The sequence below is a fragment of the Oncorhynchus kisutch genome, linkage group LG8 (assembly GCF_002021735.2).
Source record: "Oncorhynchus kisutch isolate 150728-3 linkage group LG8, Okis_V2, whole genome shotgun sequence".
NCBI lineage: Eukaryota > Metazoa > Chordata > Actinopteri > Salmoniformes > Salmonidae > Oncorhynchus > Oncorhynchus kisutch.
Window position 1 is genome coordinate 48,179,311 of NC_034181.2, and position 22,759 is coordinate 48,202,069.

The window sequence follows — 22,759 nt, forward strand, 5'->3', positions numbered from 1 at the left end:
GATGCTCTCAATGGTGCAGCTGTAAAACCATTTGAGGATCTGAGGACCATGCCAAATCTTTTCAGTTTCCTGAGGGGAAATTGGTTTTGTCGTTCCCTCTTCACGACTATCTTGGTGTGCTTGGACAATGTCAGTTTGTTGGCGATGTGGACGCAAAGGAACTTGAAGCTCTCAACTTTCTCCCCTAGTGCCCAGTTGATGAGAATGGGGGTGTTCTCGGTCATCCTTTTCCTGTAGTCCACAATCATCTCCTTTGTCTTGATCACGTTGAGGGAGAGGTTGTTGTCCTTGCACCACAGGGTCAGGTCTCTGACCTCCTCCCTATAGGCTGACTCATCGTTGTCGGTGATCAGGCCTACCACTGTTGTGTCATCAGCAAACTTAATGATGGTGTTGGAGTCATGCCTGGCTGTGCAGTCATGAGTGGACTTGGAGTACAGGAGGGGACTGAGCATGCACCCCTGAGGGGCCCCCGTGTTGAGGATCAGAGTGGCATAATTCAGAACATGGGCCGTTCTTACAGTATTACAACATTTATGCAGCAGCATACAAGACATTTTTGGACCTTGTTGTGCTCACTTGAACAGGAAGGTGGTGCAACGGGCCTTGTGAGCACATTATGTCATCAACATTTGTTGTCAAAGTCTGGCATTCTCTGGATTTATGGTCCTTTCAAGACAACTGGGAACTCTGAAAATAACAAGGTTGAATCTTTGTCTTGTTATCACTGATGTCTGAGATTTCCCAGTTCCGAGTTTCCAGTTGTTTTAAAAGTGGCAGAAGTCATGCTGGATTAACATGGCCAAAGTATTCAAACTTTTCTGGCCCATTGTATTGAATGTTTATCCTGTTAAGCTTGGAAAAGAGACCCTGAAAACCAAAAAAATGTAATTGTTTGCAAACTTATATGTGACATGTATTAATGCCAAAATAACATTAAAAACAGGCAACAACAAAAAATAAGCAGGTGAAGCTTGCCTAGAAGGAGGGTAGGGGGAAATGTATACATCGTCAAATGTATTTCTTAGTTAGGTTGGCTGTATCACAACTGGCCGGGATTGGTTGCAATTTCAAACTCAAATAGATAAGAAAACAAAATCCTTAATAAATTCAAATAGAAACAACAAGAATTACCAGAGGGTGGGACGACTGGCTCTTGTAAAGAGGAAGTGGGTCACTTCATTTGCCACTCTACCTGTCTGTCTCAGGCAGACCTTGCGTGATTGGTCCTTCCTGTTAGTGATCCACTTCCAGCTCCCCAGTGGCGCAGCAGTCTAAGGCACTGGATCTCAGTGCAAGAGGCGTCACTACAGACCCTGGTTCAATTCCAGGCTGTATCACAACTGTATCACGAACAATTGGGCCAGTGTCGTCCGGGTTTGGCCGGGGTAGGCCGTCATTGTAAATAAGAATTTGTACTTAACAGGCTTGCCTAGCTAAATTAAGGTTTAATAAAAATACCATTGTTATACATCTCACTCATTATTAGAGAACCGGGGTTACGAAAGTAACCTTGAGTTTTTATATAGCATTTTTTTAAATCCAAAGACAGTAAAATCTTCTCTCAATCCTTACCTGATAATATGGAGCTAGATTTGAATAGCTCTTGTAGATAGCTTGTGGAATTTCCCATAACATCCAACAATATGGCAGTGAAGTCTGATGGGAGACAAAAAGAAAACACAAAGATAATCTTGACATGTTTTATTTGTTTGTTTATCTACTGGTATTATTGCCTCAACAATGATGGTATTAAAGCAAAGCAAAGAACATCTTTAGAAACTGTTCATACTTAATATTGTCATTCCACTGGAACCCCTAGTGCCAAAACTGTAAAAGCTACCAACACTAAAACAACTTTAAAACATGCAAAAAAGGTTGCAAAAAAATAAATATATACTACTAAACAACCACACTTACATACTGTGAATTCCAAATGCATTTCAATGGCCATAGACTTGAATGGTAAAAGTTTGGACTGTATCTAGGCTGTCATTGTATATAAGAATTTGTTATTAACTGACTTGCCTAGTTAAATAAAGGTTAAATAACATTTTAAAAAGTCTCCAACATTTTCAAAATAATGGCACATTTTGAAAACGTGTCTATGTTCCTAAACCCCTCTGACTTGTTGTTGGACTGTCTGTCAAAGTGTGCACCTCTCTAACTCAGGGAGAATGAGGTAGAGTTAGAGCTACATCACAGGGTTATACAGCCCTCCACTCACTGCAGCACTAGATAGAAGTTTGTGCAAATCTACGGAAAAAAATATAAACGTTATATAGAAGTCAAATTGATTGAGAGATATTTTCTGTGATTTGGGTCGCGGGTTCACAGTTTGTACTTTGTCTGAGATATCTGCCAAGCAAGGAGGAAACATACAACAATACATGCTAGAGGGGGCTCCTCATAAACACAACACACCAGCAGTTTTCAAAATATCATACATCACACTTTAGCACATCACCAACACAACACGCCTTTTACTACTAGACCTCAGTAGTAGCTTATTTAATTTCTCTCTTTCAATGCTCTGGAAACCAAACAGAAAATGCTGTGCTCTAAAGATGGCATCGTAGCCACACAAATAAATAGAAGGCAATTGTTGATCTGATCAGAAACACTGTGCCCAGAACCTTTATCACCTAAATGATGTCGCTGGTCTATTTTGTTTGAATGTTGGAATATATTGCGCAATAGGCTATACGTTTTTTTACGAGGCACGAGTCCATCCAGATTCGAGTCCCGTGTGTGAAACAACACACATAACGAGCTCGAGAAATGTATACTAAAGCAAAGGTTCACCCACATTTTAGATACGAAAATATCCTCCTCCCTTTCTTACAACCAGATAGATATCCAATTTTTTTGTGGATGGATATCCAAATAAAATAATATAATTCCAATCTCCCTTTTTGTCTTTAAAACTTTCACATAGCCTATTCCATGATATGGGGTAATCCAATGAGCAACACTGCATCTGTTGATTTCAGTGATCACCCATGATCACCCAGATCATCACGCATGCTATATATAATCAATACACGACTTTCAAGGATGATGCAAACAGTGTCTTCAGTGTCTTCGAACAGTATTCAGACCAGTTGACTTTTCCCCAATTGTTTTAGGTTAAGTGACCCTGGTGGTGAAGGTATACTCACATTTTAACTACTGGTTACACTTATGATATCCAGACAATCTCAACTGATTTGATATTGTTGTCACATTCAATTCAACAAGGTAATTCAATTGCCTTCTGACCCTTTTCAGGTGGATCATTTGGATAAGATCCAAATTGATTTGTTTCCACCAATGTGACAGTTGAACCTTTTCCACATTAACCTAGTTACAGCAATGCTTCAAGTTATGTAAAGTTTAATACTGTCACGAACGTTGTTGTAAGAATCGGACCAAGGCGTAGAGTTCCACATGTTTAATTAATGAAACTCACCAGAACAAACTAAACGTGAAGTCAAATGCAGTGCTCACAGGCAACTACACACAAACAAGATCCCACAACAAACAGGTGGGAAAAGGCTGCCTAAATATGATCCCCAATCAGAGACAACGATAGACAGCTGCCTCTGATTGGGAACAATACCAGGTCAACACAGAAATAACAAAACTAGAATGCCCACCCTAGTCACACCCCAACCTAACCAAAAATAGAGAATAAAGGATCTCGAAGGTCAGGACGTGACAGATACCCAGATAGCCTATACAGGTATGATTGATCATTAACATTGATTAACCTCTCCGCTAGCGTTCCACCTCGACAACAGCCAGTGAAATTGCAGGGCGCCAAATTCAAAACAACAGAAATCTCATAATTACAATTCCTCAAACATACAAGTATTTTACACCATTTTAAAGATGCATTTCTTGTAAATCCAGCCACAGTGTCCGATTTCAAATAGGCTTTACGGCGAAAGCTCACCAGACGATTATGTTAGGTCAGCACCTAGTCACAGAAAACCATACAGCCATTTTCCAGCCAAGGCTAGGGCTCACAAAAGTCAGAAATAGCGATTAAATTAATCACTAACCTTTGATGATCTTCATCAGATGGCAATCACAGGACTTCATGTTACACAATAAATGTGTGTTTTGTTCGATAAGGTTCATCTTTATGTCCAAAAACCTAATTTGAAATTGGTGTGTTATGTTCAAATGCATTGTCTCAAACAAATATCCAGTGAAAGTGCAGAGAGCCACATCAAATAACAGAAATACTCATCATAAACATTGTGTGAAACATACGAGTACAGATTAACTTCTCCTTAATGCAGCCACTGTGTCAGATTTCAAAAAGGCTTTACGGCGAAAGCACACTTTGCGATTATGTTAGGTCAGCTCCTAGCCACAGAAACCCATACAACCATTTTCCAACCAAGGAGAGTGTCACAAAAGTCAGAAATAGCATTAGAATTAATCACTTACCTTTGATGATCTTCATCTGGTGGCATTCCCAGGTCTCCATGTTAGACAACAAATGTTCATTTTGTTCGATAAAGTTCATCTTTATGTCCAAATACCTCCGTTTTGTTGGTACGTTTAGTTCAGAAATCCAAAGGCACAATGCGTGCTCTCAACACCAAGACGAAAAGTTTTAAAAAGTACAATAAAAGATAGTAGAAACATGTCAAACGATGTTTAAAATCAATCCTCAGTTTGTTTTTGTCATAAATAATAAATAATATTTCAACCGGACAAAAGCGTTGTCAATGGAAAAGGTAAACAAGAAATGCGCACTCCCGATCTCGTGCTTGGTTCATGTCTGGAAATGTCCACTGTCCTCTCATTGAAAACGGTGTATCTCCCTCATTTTTCAGAGTAAAAGCCTGAAATAATGCCTAAGGACTGGTCACATGTTGAGGAAGCCATAGAGATTGTGAACTGGGTCCTAAGTCTTTGTATGGTGGATAGGCTTTCAATGCAAAAACAGCCTTTCAAAATAATAGTACTTTCTGGTTGGATTTTCCTCAGGTTTTCGCCTGCCATATCAGTTCTGTTATTCTCACAGACATTATTTTAACAGTTTTGGAAACTTTAGAGTGTTTTCTATCCAAATCTAATACATTATTATATGCATATCCTAGCTTATGGGCCTGAGTAGCAGGCAGTTTAATTTGGGCACACTTTTCATCCGGAGGTGAAAATACCGCCCCCTGCCCAAGACAGGTTAATCAATTAAATTAGCTTTTGCAAATTCATTCACATCAAGTCCCACATTAATTATCCAGTATTGATGTATCATTAACGTATTTAAATAGATTCAAATCGTTTTTGCAGCTCCACACCAACTCAAAACCCACATATTGAAAAAGGAATATATATATACAGCATATTTAATCATGTGCTGTATCAGAGTGGGTTGAAAACATTCTGCTAGTCGAGGAACTGCGTTTGAAAACTGAACAATTAAGGTAATTGCACGAGCACAAACTCTTCAACTAAATCTTTTTTCTACAGGAACAACTCGATTTAGCCAAAACTAAATACAATGAAGTCCAAGCAAAACTAGATACATCTTTTGAGTTATCTACAAACAGGAGCGCGCAACTTGATAAAATGCATGCAGTTTTGATGAATATTACACAAAGCAATAATGTTCTAGTCGTAATGCTGCAGACCAAATCGATCAGTTAATGAACACAATGACTAAGTTGGATGACAAATCAGCAGAACTCATTGAAGTCGCTGACCAAATGAGTGATGAGAGAACTCAGGTGATGAAGATGGAAATATTGATTTCTCAGCAGGAGGAAATCTCATCACTGAATCTCTCGCTCCGGTACGAAGCAAGCGCAACACTCACGTGTCTAAAATCAGTATTCTAACCTTGGCTTCTCCTCTTGGCCTTTCGGACCCAATTTCCCCACAGGATGAAGCCAACCCTTTCCACCTGCTGGGAACGGGACGCCTTGACAAACTCGTCAAAACCTTCCGCCCCTTTGATCCCATTCCAGGTAAGCCAACAACACTGAGACGTTCCTAGCAGACATAGAGGACGCCTTGGATGGCTACCCAAATGCTACGGGTTCTGACAGGCTTTATCTGTTGAAGCGAATAAATAGACACGTGACGAGCTTCATTCGTCTACAACAGCAACACTTGCAAAACGACTACGCTAAACTTGCCACAGCTTTGAAAATAGAATGTGAGTCGCAGAACCACTGAAAACACGACAGCTCACTGGTTAACACTGTCAAACAAGCTCAGAATGAACACCCACAAGCTTACTATCATAGGCTTCGTTCAGCTTACTTTGGCCAACTCACTGAAACAGCAATGAAAGAGCTGATACCATTCAAAATAATGCTTCTGTCGAACATGTAACCCAACTTCATTGCCTTCTTGGTCCCTACAGCCCATGTTGGCTTGCCAATCTTACATCTCAGAGAGCTTGCAAGCACAGCTTTTGAAGCATCAAAAGTACACGAAGCTAAGAGCCCTGACATCTCGGTTTTGATGTTTTGCCAGGAGCACTCACTCCAATTAGAGGGGGCATTATCAGGTATTAGAGTGTTGGCAACAATGGTTTCTACCACGAAACCATGAGACCAATACCCACTGCGGTCGAAATAACTGTAAAGTACGTCACTATCGAAACAACTACCGCTACAATTGACCTAATCGCTTGACACAGAGTGCCAGAGCACAAGGCTAACAAAGGGTTCATGGACGATCATAACATAGCCATATGTTCTTGAGACGTTCTACTACGTGATGTACTAAAGCTAGTAAAATGTGAAAAAGATAAGTCAGTAGGGAAAAAGATAAGTCAGTAGGACTAGATGTGGAATTGCAAGACAACAGGTCCGCCGGAATTAACACCCATAGCAAGGACGTTAACTTCTTGGTGACAGAAGGCAGTATTTTCACGTCCGGATGAAATGCATGCCCAAATTCAACTGCCTGCTACTCATCCCCAGAGGATAAGATATGCATATTATTAGTAGATTTGGATAGCAAACACTCTGAAGTTTCTAAAACTGTTTGAATCATGTCTGTGAGTATAACATAACTTATTTAGCAGGCGAAACCCTGAGGACAAACCAGATCACTCTCTTTTCAATGGAATTTCATTGGGAATCCAGATTTCTAAGGGACCTTCTTGCAGTTCCTATCGCTTCCACTGGATGTCAACAGTCTTTAGAAATTGGTTGAGGTTATTCCTTTGTGTAATGACATAATGGCATAATCTACTATGCACCGGTGTCCTCGTGCTGTTTTTACCAGGGGTCCCACTATATCAATGGCGATGCGTTCAAAGGGCACCCCGATGATTGGTAGGGGGACCAGTGGGTTCCGGAGGTGTGCTTTTGGGGCAGTTAGTTGACACTCCGGGAAGCTGCGACAGTAGTCTTCCAGGGCCCTCCTCATCCTGGCCAGTGGAACCGGGCGGAGATTCGTTCTTCTCCATTCCCAGGTGTGCCCACAACAGGTGGGTGTGGGCCAGCTGAAGAACGGTTCCCACGTACCATTGGGGCAGCAACAATACCTCTCGAAGTTCCCCCTGTTGGCGCGACACCTGATACAAAAGGTTATTCTTGATTTGGAAATGGGGGTATCGCCAGTCACTCACCCCCAGAAGTAGCTGTCCATCCACCGCTATCACTTGGGCTGCGGCGGCTTTCAAGTTCGGATCCTCCCACTGGGCCGTCCCAAATACTCCCCTCAGTTGGCCTTCAGCGGGTGTCTCTACTGTCCCCTCGAAAGAGAGGAGGGGGAGGCTGGGCTCCTCTTCCAGTGGTTCTCCAGGGGGGTCGGGTTCTGGCGCCCCCTCTGACTCTGGACCCGTAGATACAGGTTGGTTGACCGGTTGCTTCTGGGCTGCACAGGCGATGGGTCGTCCCCGCTCTCTTCTTTCAGCCGGCTCGTATCTTTTTCTTCAACTCGTGCCACCATAGGGCCGCAGACAATTCCATCTCACTAGGAGAGGTACCGGCAACTCTGGTACTGCACCTATCTGGCAGCTCCCTTGTGGCGTCAGGTCCATACGGTTGGATACCGCTTTGTGTCACCTTGAACACAGGAAATGGACATGTCCCTACCCCTTTCAGTCTCCTGGTTCAGCAGGCTCGTGGTTACGAGCGTAACCATACTTCCGGAGTCTAAAATCGCTTCCGTGTGGTGTCTGTCAACCTTCAAAGGGACCATGGGTGCAGTTGATTCGTGGTGCGCCCAACAGGGGGTGACATTGTTCACGGCGTGACCCACCTCGCCTCTGGGGCTAGCTGATGGCATTTACTCCTCTCGAGCCGGGCAATTCCAGGCAATGTGCCCCCGGGCGCCTCACTCGGTTCGGGGTACACAGCGGTGGGGCAGTTCTTCCGTCCCCTCGAACGGGTCGCCGACTCATGCCGACTCCCACTCAGCAGGGCCCGATGCGTCTCCACTGCTTCCAGGAGGCCCTCCAAGGTCTAGGGCATGCATAGACTCTGCCGTCTTCATGTCGTGGGGTAGCGCCCGTAAGAAGCGATCCAGGACCACTTTGTCGAGGATGGAGAGGGTGGATACGTCGGTTAGGAGCCATGTCCTGGTGACTCATGCCGACTCCCACTCAGCAGGGCCCGATGCGGGCAACCGTAGGTCGCTCATCTGGGCTCGGGGGGGATGCGTCGGGTACGAACCTCCAGTCGTGGAACAGTTGAGCCCGATGGGCCGTAGAGCCTGAGTATCACCCGTTTGAGTCTGTCGTAGTTAGCCGCATGTTCGTTGTTCAGGCCCCAATATGCCTTTTGGGCAATACAAAAGAGGAACGGGGCCAGCAGACTTGCCCACTTCAGTGCTGTCCGTTCAAACGTACAGAGATATGTTTCGACGTCATTGTCTTCCGTTAACTTGATTAAAAACTGGTTCGGATGTGATTCAGGAAACGCTCCTCCTTGCAGCTTCCTGATTTCCTCAACAAGGCGGACGTTTTGTAGTTGCTGTTCCTCCAGTGTTCGTTCCTGAACCGCCTGTTGTGCTTGTTAGGCCCGGACGAACTGAGCTATCAACTCGTCCATGCTGGTGCTGTGTAAACGTCTCACCCTGATCTGACCACGTTATCAGACTTACCCGCATTCTCCACCAATTGTGGCAGACCAGGAGGTTTGGTCAAGTCGTTTACACAGATCAGACACAGACAAAGTAGGATTAGCTCGGTTTCAAGGGTGTTTATTTAAATAATAAATCAAAAAGAAAAGGATAGGTCTCCCCCATGAGACCCTCTCCAGGATACCGTCTTCTGGGCTCCGGGTCTTGCTGTATCCTGTCGGGGACAAAAACTCAACTCCCTCCTGTTACCTCTGCAACCGTCCCCAACTATATGGGAGTCCTTTCTTCCCCCACTCTCCCTTCTGGCAGCTTTATGGGACTCGCACAGCTGGTGAGCAATCAGCCCTTGATTACTCACCAACTACCTATCAGCCCCAATTAGTCCTGGCCGGAGAGCCCGTCAATACCTGGCATGTCCAGCAGATGGAGCTATCTGTGATGTATACTCCGTCTGTCACCAGGCCTCGGGGAGTCTCCCCCTGGTGGCTGACCTGCTATACGCCACACAGGATACTTGATTTTCTTTCCCTTGGCATGTGAGCCCGTGTAAGCATAAACACACATGTACAACGGAACATTTAACAAGTATTTATCCTAGGATCACTTAAAGTTTAAAATGTACTCTGAGGCCTTTGACTCTACAGCTACCGTACTCACCAGTTTCTCCCCAGAGGTCCATAGGTCATCCCTGTAGACTGTCCGAAGCTGGTACCTTACAACTGTAGACTTATCATATAGTCATCAAATTAGGATAGTGCCCTAAGCAACACACCACTATGTAGGAATGCCCTAGATATGACATGAGACACAATGCCATGATAGAGTCACGATAGACAAGACCAAGGACGCATATACTGTAGAATACAGTCCAATTAGATGATTAAGGTGTGGTAACTGTATCTTTTGTTTATCGTTTGTTTACGCATGACAGTGTCTAGGGTTTACCGAGAATGGTGTGAAAAACAAAAACAGTCCTGTGGACGAAAACAGCTTATTGATGAGAGTCACAAACAGGGTCACAAACAGATAGCAGTAGTGTGCAGAACAGCATCTTGGAATGCACAACTCGTTGGTCCTTGTCACAGATGGGCTATCAACTAAAATCAAGAAGAAGTGGCTCCAGTGGGCACGCGATCATCAACACTGGACATTTGAGGAGTGGAAAAACATTGCCTGGTCCGACGAATCCCGATTCCTGTTGTGTCATGATGGCATAGTCAGGATTTGGCGTAAGCAGCATGAGTCTATGGCCCCATCCTGCCTTGTGTCAACAGTACAGGCTGGTGGGGGTGGCGTATTGGTGCGGGAAATGTTTTTCTGGCGCACGTTAGGTCCCTTGATACTAATTGGGCAACATTTTTATGCCCCTAAAAATAAATTAGGGGTTAAGGCAGGTTTTAGACATGGCAATATAAGACATTTCATAACGAAAAAACAGATCCTTTGTCTCACCTGTTAAGTCGTTTGTCTCGTTTGTTACACAATAGCAATACCTTCTTGGAAACATGTTGTCTGCGATACTTCTGAAATTAGAAACTACAAAACAAACTAATAAGAAATGAAAAAGGAACCCTTTGAGAAACAGTTCAGTGTCCATTAAATTTGATTTTACTGATTAAATACTGTACAAACATGCTATCTTTAGCAGATGTAGGATCTTAATTATATCACCCTGTTGCAGGAGAACATTTGAGGTTTAAAAAGGCTTCTGAAGTTTCTAATTTCCACTTTGACATTTCAGACTTGATTTCCCTTTATAAAAAATGTATCAACCCCAACAAAAATGTCCATTAATTATAATTGAAAACAGAAAGAAAAATGCTGCACACTGCTGCTCATGCTCCCAGGTGATATTTATTTACAACGTTTGGACTGTTAGATCTTCCTCAGGGATCCATATCCCAGGTGGGGGTGGAAGGTCCTATATATATATAGGGGCAGTACTTAGTGATATCACCTCCTGAAACAGGAGGTAAAACATGTATAACGTAGTTTCACAATATTAACATTCAATGTATCAAAATATATGATCATACACAGGGAATATGATCCAGAAAGATTCCCTTTGAAGGGGGGTAAATGCAAGTAATTTACCCACCCCCGCACAATACAAAGATTTAAGATCAAGGGCCTGATTACTTGCATGTCCACCAATGTTATTTGCATGTTGAAATATCCTTGATGTCTGTCTTACATAGGGAAAATACATAGAAGCTTTAAGACACGAATCAGTGAGCACCGCAGCAATATACAGACAAAAATCCAGTTGCTGCTCATTTTGTACAACCTGGACATCCTATTAGTTCTCTGAGAGACATTGGAATAGAAATGGTCAAGATTTTTTTATTTAACAATTGGACGACGCTGGGCCAATTGTGCACCACAATGGAGGATGTGATACAGCCAGATGTGATGCAGCCTGGATTTGAACCAGGGACTGTAGTCCCTCAGTGCCTTAGACCGCTGCACCACCCGGGAGCCCAAAGATGCCCCGCTTGGGAGGGGACATTGAGAGGACACTTCTTCAAAGGGAATATTTGTGGATCCACAGGTTCAACACAACATCCACAGGTGTCTCCTTTTGGCCTTACTAAGGAGTTTGACTTGAAACCGTTTTTATAGTTTCAATATGTCTAAATTGTGTATTTTTTTATCCTAATTGAATATTGTATGTGTATGTATATTACTGTAAATATTGATCACATTTCCTGTGTATGATCATCTATTTTGATACATTGATTGTTAATATTGTGAAACTACGTTATAAATGTTTTACCTCCTGTTTCAGGAAGTGATGTCACTGAGTACTGCCCCTATATATACCCCCACCTCCACCCCCACCTGGGATATGGATGCCTGATGAAGACCTAAGGGTCGAAACGTTATTGTAAATAAATATCACCTGGGAGCATGAGCAGCAGTGTGCGGCATTTTCCTTTCTGTTTTTCATGAGCTTTCCTACAACTCCAGCACCTGTGGAAAGTACCTGGATGTGCATATGTTCTTCAGCTTTTGTACATTAATTATAATCCAGATAATAATTCACATTTTCCTGCTGTAGCAAACTGGCTAAAATTAAGATCCTACACCTATGTATGTGTTAGTAATAAGTTTGTGCTACAGGATGATTTTTTCCCCCTTTTAAATACGTTTTATATCATCAGCTTAATCCGAGGCGATGGGGTTCAAATACTTAAAAAATCGATTAAAATACTTTATCTCTGTCTGGTTGAGCTTGCCTGGCTTAAAAACATATAGAAAAATGGAAAAAACTACAAACGCTTTGAGTTGATTTTTAGTATTTGAAACCCAGGTCTGCGTTCTACTACAGCTATCATTTAGCATTACTTACTATATTTTATTAAATTAAAGATGAATATTGTGTTATTCAATAGACTATGGTTGACATGATGTGCTAAGTGAATTAGGCAAACATGATACTGATCGACAGTATGTCGAATCATGACAAGGTCTTAATGAAATTGACAGTGATGATACAGAGCAGTGTTTTCCAAACTATGGGTCAGAACCCACTAGCAGGTTGTGGCAAGGTGTCTAGATGGGTCACGGGATGACATATCTTGTCCATTTTACAAATAATTTGATTATTATACAGTCAATTCCATACAAATTGGCCAGAAGCTCGTACGCAAATCTTCATTTTTTTTTTTTTTTAAGATTTTATTTTACAATCGCTTACACACTGAAAGTGGTAGTTGAGGCACACTCAGTGAACTCATTAATTCATGTACCTTCAGACCAAGTCTGCAAAACTGTAAGCACATTATCTGCTTTACACTCAGTTTGCAATTGGAAAACACACTTTTTGCAAAACACATTTCTCTACATTGGACACATCATTTAAAACCAACAGGTTTGGAAAACACTGCCATTCAAAATGCCACACTCATTTACCGTTTACCTACACCCAGTGTGAAAACACTTATAGCTAATTTCTTCGCTTAGAAATCAGAGCTTGAACACCCTAAATAGAAACTGTTCAGAGGAGAATCTGGTCAAATTGCTGCAAAGAAACCACTAGTAAAAGGACCAATAAGAAGAAGAGACTTGCTTGGGCCAAGAAACACGAGCAATGGACATACATTTTTCCCCCCTTGCATTTCTGTTTATAGTGTAAATATATACTGAATATGCATACATACTGTATATATTTCTGCACATACATGTACATGTGAGTGTTATGACAAACTGCCGTGGACTCCACTGAACATTCAAAAGACACAAGATAGTAGTGTATTACATTTGTCACATCTGTGTGTAGTTGGCGTGTATAAGATCTAATCATTTGATGGTTTGTGTGTAGTGTTTTGATGCAAAAACACAATTTTGAGAAGAGTTAAAATAGTTTTGAATTACGTGTTTGGTTTTGCAAGAGATGTGTGACGTTTTGCATGTTGTGTGTGTGTTTTGGGGTTTTGTGTGTAGAGTCTAGAGAAAATGAGCCATAGTTTCAGAAATCATGTGTAAGCAATTGTCAAAAACTGTAATCAATGTTTAACTCATATAATTTTTTTTATGTATGATTTTTCACAGCGCAATCCTTACGGTGAGTCACAAAGCAAAATGTTTGATAACGCCTGCTGTAGAGTACAACAGTAAGTTCATTTTTCAGGCAATTACTATTAAGAACTACAAGAGTGAACTTTGACCATAAGAGCTGGCCAGTAAGAAGAGCTATGTACAGTCAGTGTAACAAATCAAATTAGAATCCATCACCTTAGCACGCGGGCGCACACACACAGCTGTTCTACCTATCTAAGGGCAAGCCATTCATAACATGCCTGGCAAGGAGACTGCAGCAACCAACATGCACTTGCAATATAAAACCCTAACAGACACATCAGAGCTACAGGTGGGGGAGATGGATAATGGTTACTGGTTGTTGAAGTCATAAATGATGTGGTTGTTTACTGTTATAGACCAGTAGAGTGAGCTTGTGAAGAGCCAGGGAGCTGTGTGAGGTCACACTCAACAAAGAGAAGAGCTGACTTGAGCCTAGAGTGGGAGAGACAAATCGATAAAGATTACAGGGGAAGTTCCGTATTTTACAACTTCATGTTAGATGCTTCATCACCCTGAAAGTAGTCTTTAAGGGCAGCTGAACTCAAAAAAACAACTTCTCTGGTTGAAAATGGCCTATGTTGCATCAATATTAGTCAGAAACATTGATTCTATTGTAAAAAAAAAAATACATTTCTATTGGGGACAAAATAATCTGAAACAAACTACAAATGCATCCAACAAAGCTTGATGTAGCCATGCTAGAAATATGGGACCAAAAACTTTTGAATACTTTATTTATAATAATCTTTAGGTGTATCAATCATTTGGACCCCTCCCTTTTTTGAGTCATTATTGCTCATCTTTATCAAGGGTGTCAATAATTTCTGACCCCACTATAACAAACATAACACACCCACAAGACACATATTTCATTTTTCTTAATGAGCAGCAGAAAAGCCCAGGAAAAATCAGTGAGTTCAGCTGCCCTTAAAAAACATTGCATGGTTTCCCTTATCACTTCCATTGATTGTTAGCTAGCTGTGGCTAAAGTTAATTGACGTTTATCATATATGCATAGTCACTCTAACTATGCACTCATGTACATACTACCTCAATTGGGCCGACCAACCACTGCTCCCACCCACACATTGGCTAACCGGGCTATCTGCATTGTGTCCCACCACCCGCCAACCCCTCTTTTACGCTACTGCTACTCTCTGTTCATCATATATGCATAGTCACTTTAACCATATCTACATGTACATACTACCTCAATCAGCCCGACTATATAGCCTGTCTTTTTATTTGTTTGTTTTTATTTCTTTACCTACCTATTGTTCACCTAATGCCTTTTTTGCACTATTGGTTAGAGCCTGTAAGTAAGCATTTCACCATAAGGTCTACACCTGCTGTATTCGGCGAAAGTGACAAATACACTTTGATTTGATTTGAAGTTGCTGTTTAAAGAAAAACAAAACATTGATTACAGTTTCTCTTGGCCCATAGACTACTTTCAGGGTGAGGAATGTTGTAACTTCTTGTAAAAGAAACACTAATGAAACGCTGCTCTTTATAAACTAATCGTGGGTTTATTTAAGTTAACCGGAGCCGTAAAAATCTTTGAGGTGGAATCTTCCAGACTCCTACTGAGGTGTGTAGGCTGCGTGTTCACAGTTGAAATTACATCATGATGAGACAACTGCTTTAAAAATGAATTGCATTTTGGTGACTTACCTAATTGTGTTGAATGAATTAACGTATTGACCAAGGGAGTGAGATCTATGGAAGTTGGATCAATATACTCTGCCGGGATTTCTGGGAAGGAAGGAAGAACAACATTGTTAATGTGAGTAGATACAGTTTACTTATGAAACTCCAATATGGCAATGCCCAAAATGTATCACAGATTAAACTTTATTGCATGTTCATTGCTTTTCTGAAGCAAAACAAGACCAAATGTCTTTAAAGTAAAACCACTTTATAAGTATGTAATAGTAGTGAAAAATCAACCAATATGTGAACCCTAAAAAAAAGTCTGACCAATAATTTTAACTTTACTGTTTTAAAATTGTTCCAGAGATCAACTATTTCGGTGATGCTTTTTTTGAATTGTACATCATTATGGTGTCATATTATTGTCATAATGTCACTGACTTTCCTAGTTAAATAAAGGTTAAATAAAAACATTTAAGAAAATAAATGTGGGTGTGTAACAAATGTCATGTCATAACAACTACCATAGCTGTTTCTGATGCATAGCAAATAAGCCATGTCACTTGACATTCAGTGATACAAGATGTCATGACATCTTATGACATTTGTTTTGTCATGTTTATAACAATATTAAGATGAACAGTTCAAATAATTTGTATTTTATTTATCAGAACACAATGGAGGTTTGTTTTTGGAAGTGCACGGTACCTGTCGATGCTAGAAGATCCCTCTTATATATTTCCTCCTGGTTGCCATGTCTTTGAGCTGCATGTACATGATATGCAAAGTAAAATCTGATCATTACATCACCGAGCTGTCTGTTTAAACTAATAGCACACACTTCGGACACCCATGCATACACCACAAGACATGCCACTAGAGGTCTATTCACAGTCCCCAAGTCCAGAACAGGCTATGGGAGATGCACAGTACTACGTAGAGCCATGGCTACATATCAACATTATAGTTTTAACCATGTTTTGAGGCTATACACTGTTTGTTTCTTTACATTTACTTTGTTTACAACATTGGAGTAAAACAAGCTTATATTTTGGGTTCTGATGGGGTACGACAGTTGCGATAAGCTCATGAGGCATTTCTAGGTTATATTCTTTAAGAATAAATTTGAACATATAATTAATTTATAAGCAAAAAATGTATGTAGTTACTGCAGATTACCCCTTTTCATTTTCTCGCAATAAAAGTGTCAAAGTGAAATATAAGTGAAATATAATCTTGAAATAATATTATCATCTTCATTTTCCATTCATAATTTACATGATTGACAATGACAACAGCAATGTTACAATATCTAACATGAAAAAATGACCTTACTGCTAAGAATACTGTAAACATGTTCAGTGGCAAGAATAACAAAACAACAAGGCCATCTAGATGGAATTCAAGGTATAGGATTAGAGTTCAGTTATACTTCTCTTCTATCACCTACCTATATGAAAGAAGACTAGGAGCAGCAGAATAGCTACACATGTCCTGAGACACAGCTTTGAGTGATTCCTTGATGCCCAAAAGCCTGCCATCATATGTGAACACCCCACTACAAAAACACAAAACAAGACATGCTAGAGCTGCTTACATCTCAACCTAAAGTTAAATGACTCACCTCATCAAGGGTATATTGTTATGCAAAACCAACATTTTTCCATGTATCACAACATTATGATGTCACGGGCAGATTTTTTTCCCCCTCCTCCCCATTGCAGTCAGTGATATTCAACTCTCATAAGAACGAGATAAAGCTCCATTTTGGGAAACAAAACAGATTATATAGCGATACAAAAAAGTAGTCAATGGTTATTTTTTACAACTGCTACAGATACTAAATAAACTAATCTCGTCCCAGGCTCAATTCAACAGAGAGAGAGACAGCTGTACATTATACATAAACCCCCAAAATATTTTTTCTCGCTACAATAGTGTCAGTGACATTGGCTTAAGTGATGTAATGTGTTAGAGGTTAATTTCCCAAAGACGTTGTAGTTATGTGGTATGTTATTTCTCTGTCCATAATCCGTTGTACAGTTATAAATTGGTATTTGTCGGACAGTTTTCTGTGGGTAAACAAACAAATGTGTCAAATGAAGCCCTTTGCTGCTTTGTAAGTGACATCAGTCATGGTTCTTATTATAAACCACTGGAGAGAATGCTCAATGTCCTTGTACATCTTTGTAATCACCGATTTTCAAGGCGGTAACAGCAATGACACAAAACTGAGGGACACACGTTATACTAGTAAAACATTTCTATTTTAATAGCCTTCTTAGTTTTTATTGATACATACAATATATTAATTACTTTTAATATTCAAAATAATAGATAGATGTCTCTAAATCCCCAAAACATGTCACTACAACTCTACATATCACCACCGGGACAAGACAATTTGCTTAAACTAAGCACTTTAAATAATGCATAAACATACTGTTTTGTAGTTTAACAGACTTGCATTATTTTTTATCATTGATAAAAAGCTCAATATAAACAAAAACATGTATGATGTGTAACCATTTGTCATTTATTTATTTTTTCTCCATGGTTGCAAAGACAAGGGATGCAAATGCCACCGCAATTCAAGAACGACCCACACCCCATGTCCCAGCCAGGGGCATAAAGAAAAATATAAGATGAAAACAACCTTGATTTTCATGATTTTTTCATGATTTTTCCTAGTATCATAATTTTTTCAACATCATTTCTAGTCTCTCTTAACAACATAAAGATCTTACCTCTGAATCCTGAGCCTGAATTCAGCCACACAAGTCACCCAACAACATCCAACTCCAATGGACATGTAAATAGCTGTAATAAACTGCTGGCATGTCATATGAGACCCGGTGGTGGCGGTGGGAAGAGGAGTTTGAATAGGAGTCTTTAATGATGGTGGAACCGTTGGCACTCCGGTTACGGTAGCACTCACCGGTAATTAACAGATGGTCGAAATAAACCTTGGGTGCTATGGGACACGGGTGAGGGCCTGGGAAAGACTTCTCATGGGAGAAGCCCAGGTAGCTTACTGCCTTGTAAAAGTTTCTGTCATGCAGTACTCAAACTATTTACCACAAAAAGCAGTGCAAATTGATAACACCTCAGTTAAACCTGAGGTTGAACCTTTGCTTAACAAGTCACATACACAGAACAAAAATATAAACACAACATAACAACATGAGCTGAAATAATAATCCCAGACATTTTCCATACGCACAAAAACCTTTTGTGCACAAATTTGTTTTACATCCCTGTTTGTGAGCATTTTTCCTTTGCCAATATAATTAATCCACCTGACAGGTGTGGTATATCAAAACTAAATGACCATTACAGAGGTGCACCTTCCCAGATAGCCAAAAATATCCCCCTGCTTGCTATTTTCCGCTAGTGTTATGCCCAAGGCTATACATCTGTACCGCCAATGGGCGAGTGGTTTGCAGTTCAAGACATGATTTGCATCTCTGGCAGGTAACCCCCATTCAGAGAACTGCTATTAGACCTCGGCAGACCGATTTTGCATTTCTGGCGGACAGCTATAATAAGCCCTAGGCAAGCCATTGAGCCAGTATTTAGAATTTCTCTAATCTCAAATCGGCCTGCCAGCTTCCAGCTAGCCACAGCCAGCCAGAGGCTGTAAACTCTTCGTTTTTTTATAAATACTTTACATTTGTTGTGATTTTAATTCAATGTAATTTTTTGGGCCAATTTAAAAACACAATACAACCACACGTGGACATAATCCGTTTACAATCACTGCTGATGACACAAAAATAGTTTCATTTCCAGTTTTAGTGGATCAGTGCTATATTGCTTATGCCCAAAAAAAGCCTACATTTTTACCATTCATTTAATAGAAGCTACTATATATTTCAGGTTCCTTCTAGCAATAAATGACACTCACTAAACCGCCTCACCCACTTGAAGAAAAGTGTTGATCACAATGGCCATTAGGTGGCAGCACCTCTTAAATCCCCTAGAAGAAGCGGAAAAGTCTCAACAGGTTCTTTGTAGCTACCATCCTCCATTGTCGTCACTAGTTACTACAGCCACAAAGTCCTAAAACCTGCCATTTAAAAAAATGTCCTACTTAAAATGTGAGTCTAAACCAGGGACGTCGCTAGGCCTATTTTAATAAATCAATATCAGTCAATCTTTTTTTTCAGTGATAATTTTTTTCCGTCAACCATTCCATCGCATCTTCAACTTCTTACCGGCCCGGCACTAGGACCGGGGGAGGCTGCTGTGGCTGTAGAGGCAGAGGCTTTGGCGGCTGCACGTGCAGTGTTGCCAACTTAGTGACTTTGTCGCTATATTTAGCGATTATTCAGACCACTCTAGCGACATATTTTCAAAAAAGCGACTAGCGACAAATCTAGCGACTTCTTCTGGTGTTATTGGAGACTTTTGGAGACTCTGACATGAAAGCACGTATTGTTCTTACTCTTCTCAATGAGCAGCGGGTGCTCTGTCCCAAAGCACTCACAGGCGGCCCCGCGCAGCAGTCCCTCCCAGCTGCAGTCAGAGCAGGAGATGCTCATCCGTCCGCGTCCAGACTGCAAATGAATCACGCATGCGGGAAGCCGCATCTTGTTGTCGGCTCTTAAGTGGACCATAAGGTTAAAAACCAAACCAAATTAAGAAAATTAAACTAAAAAACTAAAAAAAGTATTAAAAAAATTAAAAACTAAGTAACCCCGCCAGAGTGTCTCTTTTGGGTCACTTTTGCCAGTCCCAAGCCCGGATAAAGGAGGAGGGTTGGAATTGTGACACAAAAAAAAACAAGAATCAACAGAAGAAAGTCCATTTCTAGTTCTAAACATAGGTACACATAGGACACTAAGGACAATCACCCACGACAAACTCAAAGAATATGGCTGCCTAAATATGGTTCCCAATCAGAGACAACGATAAACACCTGCCTCTAATTGAGAACCACTCCAGACAGCCATAGACTTTGCTAGATAACCCTACTAGCAACAATCACAATACCACCACCAAAATCCCAAGACAAACACACCACAATTACAAAAATCCCATGCCACACCCTGGCCTGACCAAATACATAAAGATAAACACAAAATACTTTGACCAGGGCGTGACAGAACCCCCCCCCTAAGGTGCGGACTCCCGAACGCACCTCAAAACAATAGGGAGGGTCCGGGTGGGCGTCTGTCCATGGTGGCGGCTCCGGCGCGGGACGTGGACCCCACTCCATTAATGTCTTAGTCCCCTCTCCCTTCGTCCCTGGATAGTCCACCCTCGCCGCCGACCATGGCCTAGTAGTCCTCACCCAAAACCCCACTGGACTGAGGAGCAGATCGGGACTGAAGGACAGCTCGGGACTGAGGCAGCTCAGGACTGAGGGGAAGCTCGGGAGTGAGAGAAAGCTCAGGAGTGAGAGGAAGCTCAGGAGTGAGAGGAAGCTCAGGAGTGAGAGGAAGCTCAGGAGTGAGAGGAAGCTCAGGAGTGAGAGGAAGCTCAGGAGTGAGAGGAAGCTCAGGAGTGAGAGAAAGCTCAGGAGTGAGAGAAAGCTCAGGAGTGAGAGAAAGCTCAGGAGTGAGAGAAAGCTCAGGCAGGTAGGTAGATCTACCAGATCCTGGCTGGCTGGTGGTCTCAGCAGATCCTGGCTGACTGGCAGATCCTGGCTGACTGGCAGATCCTGGCTGACTGGCAGATCTGGAAGATCCTGGCTGACTGGCAGATCCTGGCTGACTGGCAGATCTGGATGAGTCTGGTTGACTGGCAGATCTGGAAGAGTCTGGTTGACTGGCAGATCTGGAAGAGTCTGGTTGACTGGCAGATCTGGAAGAGTCTGGTTGACTGGCAGATCTGGAAGAGTCTGGTTGACTGGCAGATCTGGCGGCGCTGGGCAGACTGGCGGTGCTGGGCAGACTGGCGGTGCTGGGCAGACTGGCGGCGCTGGGCAGACTGACGGCGCTGGGCAGACTGGCAACGCTGGGCAGACTGGCAACGCTGGGCAGACTGGCAACGCTGGGCAGACTGGCAACGCTGGGCAGACTGGCGACGCTGGGCAGACTGGGGGCACTGGCGGCGCTGGGCAGACTGGCGGCACTGGCTGCTCCATATAGGCTGACAGCTTTGGCGGCTTCTTACAGACTGACAGCTCTGGCGGCTCCGTGCTGACTGGCAGCCCTTTGCAGGCTGGCAGCCCCTTGCAGACTGGCAGCTCCTTACAGACTGACAGCTCCTTGCAGACTGACAGCTCCTTGCAGACTGACAGCTCCGTGCAGACTGACAGCTCCTTGCAGACTGACAGCTCCTTGCAGACTGACCGCTCCGTGCAGACTGACCGCTCCGTGCAGACTGACAGCTCCGTGCAGACTGACAGCTCTGGCTGCTCCATGTAGACTGGCAGCTCCTTGATGACTGGCATCTCTGGCTGCTCTATGCAGACTGACAGCTCTGGCGGCTCCGTGCTGACTGGCAGCCCCTTGCAGACTGGCAGCCCCTTGCAGACTGGCAGCTCCTTACAGACTGACAGCTCCTTGCAGACTGACAGCTCCTTGCAGACTGACAGCTCCGTGCAGACTGACAGCTCCTTGCAGACTGACAGCTCCTTGCAGATTGACAGCTCCGTGCAGACTGACAGCTCCGTGCAGACTGACATCTCTGGCTGCTCCATGTAGACTGGCAGCTCCTTGATGACTGGCAGCTCTGGCTGCTCTATGCAGACTGACATCTCTGGCTGCTTCATGCAGACTGACAGCTCTGGCTGCTCCATATAGACTGGCTGCTTCATGCAGACTGGCAGCTCGGGCTCCTTCATGTAGACTGACAGCTCTGGCTGCTCCATGCAGACTGACAGCTCTGGCTGCTCCATGCAGACTGACAGCTCTGGCTGCTTCATGTAGACTGGCTGCTTCATGCAGACTGGTAGCTCGGGCTCCTTCATGTAGACTGACAGCTCTGGCTGCTCCATGCAGACTGACAGCTCTGGCTGCTTCATGTAGACTGGCTGCTTCATGCAGACTGGCAGCTCGGGCTGCTCCATGCAGACTGACAACTCCTTGCAGACTGACAGCTCCGTGCAGACTGACAGCTCTGGCTGCTCCATGTAGACTAGCTGCTTCATGCAGACTGGCAGCTCGGGCTGCTCCATGCAGACTGACATCTCTGGCTGCTTCATGTAGACTGACAGCTCTTTGCAGACTGGCAGCTCTGTCTGCGCTGAACAGGCGGGAGACTCCGGCAGCGCAGGAGAGGAGGAAGACTCTAACTGTGCTAAACAGGCGGGAGAATCCAGCAGCGCAGGAGAGGAGAGAGACTCTGGTTGCGCTGAACAGGCGGGAGACTCCGGCAGCGCAGGAGAGGAGGAAGACTCTAACTGCGCTAAACAGGCGGGAGAATCCAGCAGCGCAGGAGAGGACAGAAACTCTGGTTGCGCTGAACAGGCGAGGCGCACTGAAGGCCTGGTGCGTGGTGCTGGTACTGGTGTTAGTGGACCGAGGAC

The 22,759-nt window shown here is 42.8% G+C and overlaps 1 protein-coding gene across 1 annotated transcript in view; it reads right to left on the reverse strand.

Moving 5' to 3' along the window:
- The window catches only part of hhla1 (HHLA1 neighbor of OC90), a 68,767-nt gene extending 52,735 nt beyond the window's left edge, over positions 1-16,032 (reverse strand). The window contains exons 1-5 of the mRNA XM_031830476.1: positions 15,991-16,032; positions 15,304-15,384; positions 13,978-14,061; positions 10,498-10,581; positions 1,576-1,659 (exon numbers count right to left, since the gene is read on the reverse strand). Coding sequence (XP_031686336.1) covers positions 1,576-1,659; positions 10,498-10,552 — 139 coding nt within the window. The 5' untranslated portion in view covers positions 10,553-10,581; positions 13,978-14,061; positions 15,304-15,384; positions 15,991-16,032. The remainder of the gene's footprint in view (positions 1-1,575; positions 1,660-10,497; positions 10,582-13,977; positions 14,062-15,303; positions 15,385-15,990) is intronic.
- Positions 16,033-22,759: the final 6,727 nt, after the last annotated feature.